General features: G+C 46.8%; 1 protein-coding gene across 1 annotated transcript; it reads left to right on the forward strand.

The window, feature by feature from the left end:
• Positions 1-2,129: 2,129 nt before the first annotated feature.
• Positions 2,130-10,474, forward strand: LOC113223748 (pregnancy-specific beta-1-glycoprotein 2-like; the record flags this gene model as incomplete). Its single annotated transcript, XM_026453137.2, has 4 exons — positions 2,130-2,286; positions 3,549-3,908; positions 9,555-9,833; positions 10,220-10,474. Coding segments are annotated over exons 1-4 (958 nt in total), but the record flags the coding sequence as incomplete, so codon positions are not given.
• Between the last annotated feature and the right edge of the window lie 829 nt (positions 10,475-11,303).

Consider the following 11,303-nt stretch of genomic DNA (forward strand, 5'->3'; position numbering starts at 1 on the left):
GATGGCATGTGAGGTTATAGTGATACAACCACAACGTGAAAGTGTAAGTGTTTTTACTACTTACAGACACTGGGGAGCACTCAGAACACCTGGAGACCACAGATACAGAGGTCAGTGAGCCCAGGCAGGGAGGAGAGAAGAGACCGGTAAGCCAGTGGCTTTAGTAAGTCCACGTGTTATCTGACAGCTGTCCAGCAGGGAGCTTTAATGGATGTGTTTGAAGCAAGTAGCAAACACTGGGACAAGGAGATCATGCTGTGACTGAGAAGTGGTCACTTTAAATGTGAGGGCAAATATCAGAATAATCAATTTAAAGAAAGCAGCTGGAGAGAGGGGAGCCCAGCACACCAAGCAGGAGAGATGCCTCTGAGATTTCATCGCTGGCCACCAACTGGAGTCACTGGAACCAGATACAGTATTGAAAACTGCCATGGTGACCAAGGCCAGCCTCTGATGTGAGGCAAATAAATTGACACCTTAAAAACTGAATGCCAAGGCAGCATGTCAATAGGAGCACTCCTGACATCCAGCAACACCAGAAGGGTGTATTATTGCTCTTTGATCCAGAACAAAACTCACCCCCACCGCCTTCTCAGGTGTGAGCAATGTCCATGGAGTAAGTCAGGATGAATCTCTCCAGCTCTGAACCCCTGCTGTGTCCCAAGCACGCGACGACACAGTGTGCGCTTTCCCCTCATGACCTCCCTCCATCCTCATCAACTCTTTCTGTCACTGCTCCCTAAATGTCTGCCCGAGCTCCATCTGTCCTGTTGTCTGGGGCATCCCAGGCCAAGCCTAGCGCTGACACAGAACAGCGGCTGCCTGAGGGCTCACAGCCTCCCCAGGAATCAGTCAGGCACCCTGTGACCTGCCTGCCCACTGCATCCCATGGGGCTCAGAGCCCATGTGATGGTCAGACACAGGCACCATCCAGGATGTGGCCATCTACCCGCGGCTGTCCCTTGGGAAGACAGACCTCTCCTGTGTCCCTGCTGGGAGAAGGAGGTATTATTGCTCGTTGCTCCCAGAACACAGCACACCCCCCAACCACCCTCTCAGGTGTGAGCAGCGTCTCTCCAGACAGGCTCTCTGGTGACTGCCTGCTCCGCCTCTACAGAGAGCAGCTTGGCCAGGTCAAAACCCTCAGGACAGAACCCTGGGTATGTCAGCACATGGAGGAGTAAGCCCATCATGACCACGGAGTAAGTCGGGATAAATCTCTCCAACTCTTAACCCCTGCTCTGTCCCAGGCTCTCCTTCTGGTGTCTCAATAAGCCATGATCCACGGGTTTCCTGGGTAACTCCCTACTTCCTCCTACACCACCACTGGGAAAGTGTGGCAATCACAGGACAATCAGCTGGGCAGAGAAGAGAGGACACCAAAGATGGTCAGGAAGAAATGAGAAACCCTGAGCCCCAGCTCAGCCACGTCCCCAGGGAGCAATAGAGTGACTGAGAACTGTCCCCTTAACCATGGGACTCACAGCCAACCCTGAGCAACCAGCACAGTCCTCTCATCCCAAGAGGCATGAGAGACTCACCCTGCACACCTCCAGGAAGGACAGTTTCCTCTGGGACACCCAGGTCCTGAATGTCCATCCTTGGAAGCTGCAGCCAAGCTAGACACAATTAGAGAAAGAAAGGGTCCCTGTCACCAGGCAACACACAGCTCACCCACAGCACAATGGGGTGTCCCTGTGACAGGGATCTGGCATAGCTCCAGTCTACTGCACTGAAAGGGAGAGCCAGATGGGGATGAAAGAGGGCAAAGGGCAAGAAAGTGCACCCTGACCCAGAGCCATGGGGACAGCAGGAGGCTGAGGCCCAGGATTGTGCTTGCCCAACCTACAGGGTATGTGTGTTACTGTGTGTGTCCATGTGCATCCCTTTTGTGTGTGTGTTTGTGTTTCTGCACATAGTATGTGCTGAGGTTTGTTGACAGAATCACTGCTGAAAAATGCGGAGGCCTCCACAATTCCCAGGGACCTGACACACATACAAAAGGTAACAGAGAAGGAGGCACAAGGAGGCAGGAGTGAGAGGGGAGGGGACAGAGAGGTGCCATGGGCACGGACCCCACCCATGAGCCGGATAAGTTCTCCTGCCCCAGGAAGAGGCTCAGCACAGAAGGAGGAAGGACAGCAGAGCTGAAGGCCGTGCTCAGAAAGTTTCTGGATCCCAGGCTCATCTCCCCAGAGGAGAACACGCAGGCAGCACAGGCCATGGGGCACCTCTCAGTGTCTCCCTGCACACTGCACATCACCTGGAACGAGCTCCTACTCACAGGTGAGGAGAGAACTTCCTGCGAGAGGACAGGAGGAGGAAGCAGAATGATTGGATGGGGTCTCCTGGAGAGGATGGAGTTCTAAAAAATAAAAGGAGTCAGCACTTTGGGAGGCTGAGGTGGGTGGATCATGAGGTCAGGAGTTCAAGAGCAGTCTGCTCCATACAGTGAAGCCCCATCTCTACTAAAAATACAAAAAATTAAAAAGGTTTGGTGGCATGCTCCTGTAACCCTAGCTACTCGGGGGGCTGAGGCAGGAGATTTCCATGAACCCGGGAGGCACAGGTTGCAGTGAGCGTAGATTGTGCCACTGCATGCCAGCCTGGGTGGCCATATTAGACTCCATCTCACAAAAAAAAAAAAAAAAGAAAAAGAAAAAGAAAAGAAAAGAAAAGAAAAAAATACAGGAAAGAAGGCTCTGTTGGAGCCTGCATAGGAGAAAATATACCAGAGAGGTACAGGGGTCAAAACAGGAAAATCACTTTGAACTGGAATTGGTAAGAGGTAGGCAAATGTCAAGTGTTTTGTTCTCCTGGTTAATTATCACTGGCCACCACATTTTGAAAAATGATAATAATAACGATTATCAGATGACACTTCAAATGAAAATATAAGCAGGGCATGAAACACTGTCCTCAGCAAAAAACCTCAACAATTGGGGAAAGAGAAAAGAAAACACCAGGCATGGAGGATCCTGGGAACTCTCACATGTACAGGAGTCTGCCTCCTGTCCGAGGCACTGGGGTACAACCCAGATCAAAAGTCCTTGTCCTCAGAGAACTCATGTTCTCATGGGAAGCAAGATAGACAGACAAAAAGATCTGGAATGTGAGGCCAGATGTTGACAAGAGCTCCGGAGGGAGCAGAGCAGAAAAAGGTCTGAAAGGGAAGACCCAGTGTCTCCGAAGGAGGTGTTAGAAAAAAGTCTAAGGATGCCCTGATGTGAGTAGGACCTGAGGGCATTTTGAAGGGAGCTGTGCAGACCTCTGGGGAAGAGAATTCCAAACAGAAAAGTGCCAAGGTCGGAAGTGTTGAAGGAATGAGGGTCATACTGCTGACTTTGACCCAGTAGGACAGTTTGAGACACACACACAAACACACACACACACACACACACACACACACACACACAGAAAAGGGGTGTGTGTGTGTTTGTGTGTTTTCAAGGCTGATGACTGAAGAGATCTTCTCAGGTCCCAGGGCCCCATCTTTTCACTCCAATACATAGGTCTCAATATTGACTGACGCTCTCTCCACCACCTAGCATCACTTTTCATCTTCTGGAACCTGCCTACCATGGCCCAAGTCATGATTGAAGATCAGCCAACCGAAGTTTCTGAGGGGAAGGATGTTCTTCTACTTGTCCACAATTTGCCCCAGAATCCTACTGGCTACATCTGGTACAAAGGGCAAATAACGGATATCCACAATTACATTACATCATATGTAATAGACGCTGAAATGATTATATTTGGGCCTGCATACAGTGGACGAGAAACAGTATATTCCAATGCATCCCTGCTGATCCAGAATGTCACCCAGAAGGACACAGGATCCTACAACATACAAATCACAAAGCGAGGTGATAGCACTAAAGGAGTAACTGAATGTTTCACCTTATACCGTGAGTGATTCCACATGATCCCTGTGATTCCACATGATCCCTGTTGGGGGGCGGGGGTCACTTCTACTTTGCACACACAGGATTGTCAGGCCTACACTGTGCCTGTGTCCCTCTCTTCATTGTGTCCCATGTTGGGGTTTTGGCATTTAGTGCAGGACACACACAGAGGAGACAAACTTCAGCAGATCAGAATTCCTTTCCTGCCTCCAGACCCTGCAGACACTTGCTGCACAGGAAGGACAGTCTGATGGGGGAGGTGCTCAGCAAGAGGAGATCAGTCTCAGCCAAGCACCTCATGTCCTCTTCATAAACTTGACCCTGAGAAAGACCCTGGAGAACTGAGTAGGGCTTTGCCTAAGAAGCCCCCTCAGATACTCTCAGAGAAGCTCAGCCCTAGAAGCCTCAACCCCAGACCCCTGTCCCTAAATCCTTACTCCAGACAAAGCTGAGGAGCCTGTGCCATGGCCGGGTTGTGGCAGAGATTACGGGGACTGGGGATTTACCAGCTGTCTGAGGTCTGTGTCTTCTGGAGCTGCTCACCAGCCAGGGCTCAGCCCTCAGAGCCTCATCTGGGAAAGGACAGAGCTTTCTTCACCTGAGACTCAGAGTGGAGAGGACAGAAAGACAAGCTTTGTAGGCCATCAGCCAATGGCTTTGTGAGGCTTAGGACACTCCATAGAAAGTCTAATGTCCCCAGAAGCAGAAACAGAAGAGAGAAAATATACCTGGCAGCAGCTTGTCCACAGAGATCGAACCTAAAGGTGCTCTCTTATGGAAGTGAATAATAATAAATGCTGTTTGTGTGAACACCTCCACTGTGCCAAGCATTAGGTCAGGTGACTGTGAAGAATCTACATTTTATTCACAGATAGCATGAAAAGCCACAGTCCATTTTCCATTTAGCTTATTTGACTAAAAAAAAACCGAGGCACAGGAAGTCACAGTCAACGAACCAGAGTCACACAAACACAAAAGGCAGATCAGGGTCACATGAGGTCTGTCTGCAGCCACAGGCCCTGCCTCTCCTCCACTAGAAGTGAGGAATTATTGGGTTCCAAAAACCCATAGTCACTTATTGGTTCAAATCCTCTCTTCTTAAGCATCCAAACCTCAGAGGAGTGAGAGTAAATGGTCAGCTGATTAGTCTGTACTCCAGAACTAAATCACCTGCCTCAACTGTCAGAGTCAGTGCAGAAAATGTCCAGGCCTCTCCCACATATCTTAACCCTTATTCCTGAACCTGAAATCCTGTGTTTCCCAAAGTGTCCATGTCACTGGCATGACAGGATAAAGGAGAGGACCCTGTTTTCTTTCCCCACTCACACCCTGCACCAGCACAGGCCCAGTGAGAGACACACACTCAGGAGCTCTCACATAACAAATGAAGGAATTGACTGAAGAAATGAATGATTCATAACCTCTTTAGAGACTGGATCATGGATGCAGAATTCTAGGAAGTTCTAGCCACACCTGTCCTTGGCCTTCAGAGGCTGACAAGCATGTTTCATCCCCCCACTACCTCTTGCCTCTAATGCCACCCCACCTAATATAACTCTGAAGCTCTTTGGCCACTGGAGGGTTTTCAGGGCTCCCTTGTCCTGGGCTGTTGAGCTGAGGCACCTGGTCCCTGGGGTCTCTGAAGTCACTATAGGGCCAATGTTCACTGCCATACTATCTCTGCCTCTCTCTGCTTCTCTGTGTCCCTCATCTTCCTCCCAGTTCATTCTAACTGGCAAGCCCTGTCCTGCACAGCTTCTTCCTCAACTCCTTGGCTTTCCCCAGACACTCCTTCTAACTAGGCTGACTATTCTATTCCCTTCCTGCTAACACTGTGGCCTGGCCCACCTCCCAGGAAATAGGAAAGGCACAGAAATCACCCGGAGTTTCCACTCCTGCCAGGCTTCATCTCAAGCCAATGTCCCCAGGTCACTAAGAGAATGAGCTTCCACTGTATCTCCACCCAGGGCTCTGTCCCTCTGTGAGGCTGTTCTGTGGACAAGACCGTGGGACATGGATAGACAGCTCCTCCATCCACTCTTATAATTCCCAGACAAGTTCTTCTGGCCTCCTGCATTGAAAAAATCAATTTATCCCAATGGTGATTTGCAGTAAAGAAAGATTTTCATGAGTCCAAGTCTGCCAAACAGGAGGATGGAGGATCATTCTTACTCCAATCACCCTCCCTAGTGGATCAGAGGTTAGAAATTTTCAAGGATAGTTTAAGGGGCACAGGACTAAAAAATGGGTACTGCTGACTGGGGATGAAATCATGCGGGCGGAGGGAAATGATCTGTTTCTGCTTGAATCTGCCTCTAGGTGGGGACCACATGACTGGCTGAGCCATTAGTCATGGGTATGGATGAGATCAGCCAGTTGCCAGAATGCAAAGAATGAGAAACATCTCAAAAGACCAACCTCAGGTTCTACAATAGTGATGTTACCTATAGGAGCAATTAGTTACAAATGCTCTGTAAACTCTGGCCAAATGACATTTGAGCAGTAAGTGATTATAGAAACTGTGCTCCATTTTAGCAGGTTTCACTTCCCTCCTATAATCCTACTCTCATGGTCTTTCACCAGTTTTACAAAGGCAATCGCTGGGCAAAAGAAGGGTATTAGTGTTATGGAGGAACTATTATTATTCTTGCTTCAAAGTTAAGCCATAAACTAAATTCCTCCCATGGTTAACCTGGCCTATGTCCAGGAATGAGTGAGGACAGCCAGCCTGAGATTAGATGCCAGATGGATTCAGCCATGCTAGTTTGCTATCACTGTTGTAAACTTTGCACTGACTCACCAGGTTGTCAGTTGTTGGACAGGCCTGTAGTGCCCAAAGCCCATGAGCTCATTTCACCCATTTCACTCGTGACTCCATCCTCAACCTACTATGGAGTTCACATTCTCCAGTCACTTCCTAGAGATTTCTGGTTTCCTTTCAGCCATATAACAAGCTTGAAATTTGTCACTTGGTTTTAACAGTAAGTAAAAAGCTGACCAAACTCAAAAGTCAACAACTCATTAAAATCCCTAAGAGATTAGCCTGGCACAATGGCTGACGACAGTAATCCCAGCACTTTGGGAGGCTGAGGCGGGCAGATCATGAGATCAGGAGATCGAGACCATCCTGGCTAACACAGTGAAAGCCCATCTCTACTAAAAATACAAAAAATTAGCCGGGCGTGGTGGTGGGTGACTGTAGAGGCTGAGGCAGGAGAATGGCATGAACCCAGGAGGTGGAGCTTACCGTGAGCCAAGATCGTGCTAGTGTACTCCAGCCTCAGCAACAGAGCAAGAGTCCATCTCAGAAAAAAAAAAAAAAAAAATGGGTTGTTAGAGAAATGAAGAATGCTTTTGCTGCTTACTGGTAGACTGCACACAGCTCAGGAAGGAATCCCTAGCTTGAGGATGTGTCAATATAAACTTCCAAAACTGAAACAGGAAAGTTCAAAAAGAGTGGGGAGAAAAAAGTGGAAAAACATATTCTACTTCATATTTAATATTTTGTATTGACAATAGCAATTTTTCAATTTTGTAGTTGTGGGACAACTACCAAGGCTGTAACATACATATAATGGGAATACTGATGGTTTCGGCGACCTGTTGGAGGTGGTCATGTGGCTGCTAGCTGATGGTTTTATGGCCTGTGCTACAAACCATTGTTTCATCATTATGATGCCATTTTCATAAGTTGGGGTTCTTCATGTGGGGGACACACGAGCTATTGGCTTCTCACTTAGACACTTCCTAATTCACACAAACTTAAACTCTAGTCATATTTCCTGAGGTTAACAGAAAATGAAGAAAGCATTTCAAATACATGTTTTGGGCTCCTCCAAATTTTTCCTAACTCCACACAGAAATTAGAAACAGGGAGTTCTTTCTATATTTACTAATATAACACACATCACTTCTTTTAATTCTGCATCATTCATCTCTTTATGTAATTGACACACTGACCAGTTCTGTCCTTTTAACGGGACTCTCTCTACTTAAGGACTTGCTAATTTCAAATCACCTTTGGTATCTTTCTTTGAGCATAATGTGATCCTGCTGGAATTCACCCCACACCTAAACCTTAATTTGGTATCAAGAGAAATACTACTACCAGCAACTGATCTTAGATGTTGGGACCATCAGTAAAAATTTCCACTTATGACAACCTTTAATGTTTCCTCCAAATTTTGCTGTTGTTGTTGTTACTGGAGTCAGAACATAGCATGAGGTCTAAATTCCTGAGAACTTTTTATGGGAAAATTACAGTATTATAAATTGAGCATCCCAAATACAGAAATCCAAAATCTGAAATGCTCCAAAATCCAACACTTCTGACCACTGATGTGATGCTAAAAAGAAGTGCTCACTGGAGCATTTTGGATTTTAAATCTTTCAGATGTGGGATGCTAAACCAGTACATCTACTGCAAATATTCCAAAATTAAAAAGAAGTTAGAAATCCAAAACACTTGGTTTTAAGCTTTCTGCATAAGGAACACTTTATCTGTATGAACTATAGGCATGAAGCTGCACAGGAGATCTCTAGAACCTCCTCTTCCTGCATAACTGAAACCGCACACCCACAGAACAATACCCTATTCCTCCGACCCCAGCTCCTAGAATCTACAGCTCTACTCTCTGATTCATTCTGGAATCCACTGAGATGAGGGACATAAAGTAGTCACACTCATAGAATCAGAGAGTAGCATGTCTAATGACAGAAAGTATCTGCAAGACTTCTTCCCAAATATTGGTCTAATAGTCACCAAACACATATGGACAATGAGGGCCAGACTTCCATCATCAGTTCATGCTCGCCCTTTCCACCAGTCAGTTCTGCATTTGCAAACATCCACATGTATTTCTAGAAAGATCCACATGGTCCTCACCTGCCCTCTACAGGGGGAAGGGCACATCATGGATCCAGAACAGGGAACATGGTCTTGGTCCAAAGCTATCAGCTCTTGCCTGTCCCCTTCACTCTTTGTAGGTCATTTCTTGGACTCTGCTCTATCTTTAGAGGTCACTGGCTCAAGTCAGTCACTGTGAGACAGCTGGGAAAACTGCCCCACCTTGTAGCTCCACTGCCTGATGACTGAACTGACCTCCAGGCTTGACTCTGGTCTCCCTTGTGTTATTTCTGCTCAAGTACCCATTCCAAGGCCAGGCTTCCCAAACCCAAAGGGTTTAAGGACATTGGGATGTTCCATCATCCATCTCTAGGATGTCTTTGGAAGGGGAAGCTACAGAAAAAGCATACCTTGGGGTGCAAAGTAAGACTGAAACTAAGAAGATTCCAGCACTGCATGCTCCAGGTGAGGACCACAGGGTGGGCCAGGCAGACAGTTGGAGAGGGAGAGACTCAGAGAGGCACCAGGGGCTGTGACTGCTGGTCCCATGTTTTTCCATGACCCAATGCTGCTGCTCAATTCACACTTGGGAAAGTCTGTGCTTCTACCACATAAAGCAGGCAGCCTCACAATCTCTGAGCCCTCAGATTGCCATCCATCTGTCTTGTAACATACACACCTTCCATGGGCTTTTAGGGATTTGGACGTGCTGAGTGGTGGGCAATGCCAACTCTGATTGAAAACTGTCTTAGGAGGAATCAAAGGTGCCAAACAGGGCTATCTTCTCTCTGTTATCTGCACAGTGGAGACTCCCAAGCCCTCCATCTCCAGCAGCAACTTAAACCCCAGGGAGGCCACGGAGACTGTGATCTTATCCTGTGATCCTGACACTCAGAACGCAAGCTACCTGTGGTGGATAAATGGTCAGAGCCTCCCTATCAGTCCCTCATTGCAGCTGTCCGAAAACAACAGGACCCTCATTCTATTTGGTGTCACAAAGTATACTGCAGGACCCTATGAATGTGAAGTGAAGAGCCCAGTGAGTTCCAGCCGCAGTGACCCAGTCACCCTGAATCTCATCTGTGAGTATCTGCTGTTCCTCTGTGAGCCAGGCTGCCATCCCAAATACACATGGCCAGAGGCCAGGCCTCCCAGTCCCTCTCAGGTGTAAGTACAGAGACCTTTACCCCTGGACATCAAAGGTTGCCATGACTACTAAGGCTAGGCTTAGGCTTGATCTACAATGGGAGAGAAGAGGCTGCTCCTGTCATGGGAAACTCAGGGTCCACAGCTTATGATGGGAGAGACAGGTCAATGTCTCAGGTTCCAGATCAGTGAACACAGCAGGGATTTGACTGGGACTTCAGTGTTGTGATTTAGCTCACAGGGTAACAGTGGCCCTTCCACAGACCCGGATTTTCCCTTCCCTCTGACAATATCACCTGTGACTTTATTCTCTTTGCTTCAGATGGTTTGGATACCCCCACCATGTCTTCTTCATACACCTATTACCATACAGGGGAAGACCCCAAACTATCCTGCCTCACAGATTCTCACCCACTGGCACAGCTTTCTTGCCTGATTGATGGGAAGTTCCAGCAATCAGCACAAGTGTTCTTTATGCCCCAAATCACTAAAACATATAGAGGGGTCTATGTCTGTTTCATGCATAACTCAGCCACTAGTGGAATGAATGTCATACTCAAGAGGATCATAGTCCCTGGTAAGTGGATCCCTGGAGCATTGCCAATATGTTTTCCAGTGAAGTTTCTCTGGCTATTAGGGAAGATCCAACTGCCCTCTGCAAAGGGAGAGGGAATATCAAAAACCCAGGACAGCGAATATGTTTCTGATCCAAAACCACCAGCTTTTGCCTGTCACCTTCACTCCTTCTACATCATTCTTTAGACTATACAGTAACAATGAACAATCTGAAAGGAAATTAAGAAAAGAATTTCCATTCACATTAACATCAAAAGGAATAAAATATTTTGGAATAAGTTTAACCTAAAAGGTCTACGGGTTATACCCTGAAAACTATAAAACATTACTGTAAGAAATTAAAGACAACATCAATATATGGAAAGACAATTCATTCTCACTGATTGGAGGAATCAATGTTGTTAGGAAGACAATATTACCCAAAGTGATCACAGATTGAACGCAATCCCTACCAGAATCCCAGTAACATTTTTTGCAGAATTACAAAAATCTATCCTAAATCTGACCTGACAGGCTCTTATTGATGACTGCCACAACAGAGACACTGAGGAAAAGATGCAACCATGAAAAGGTGGAAAATATTGATGACATTGAAAATAGCAATCATTATTTCTCACATCCCAAAGCCTTCAAAAATATACAAGTGCAGCATGGCCAGTATGCAACTGACCAAAAACTAATCACCAAGCTAGAAATATGGTGAGAGAAAAAAAAAGAGCAAGAATATATTTGGACTATCACCTCCCACTTTTGCATACAAATCTGAGGCTGAAAAGAAATGCTCACTGGAGCATTTTAGATTTTGAATCTTTCAGATTTGGGATGCTAAA

This window comes from Piliocolobus tephrosceles, unplaced genomic scaffold (assembly GCF_002776525.5).
Source record: "Piliocolobus tephrosceles isolate RC106 unplaced genomic scaffold, ASM277652v3 unscaffolded_42416, whole genome shotgun sequence".
Taxonomy (NCBI): domain Eukaryota; kingdom Metazoa; phylum Chordata; class Mammalia; order Primates; family Cercopithecidae; genus Piliocolobus; species Piliocolobus tephrosceles.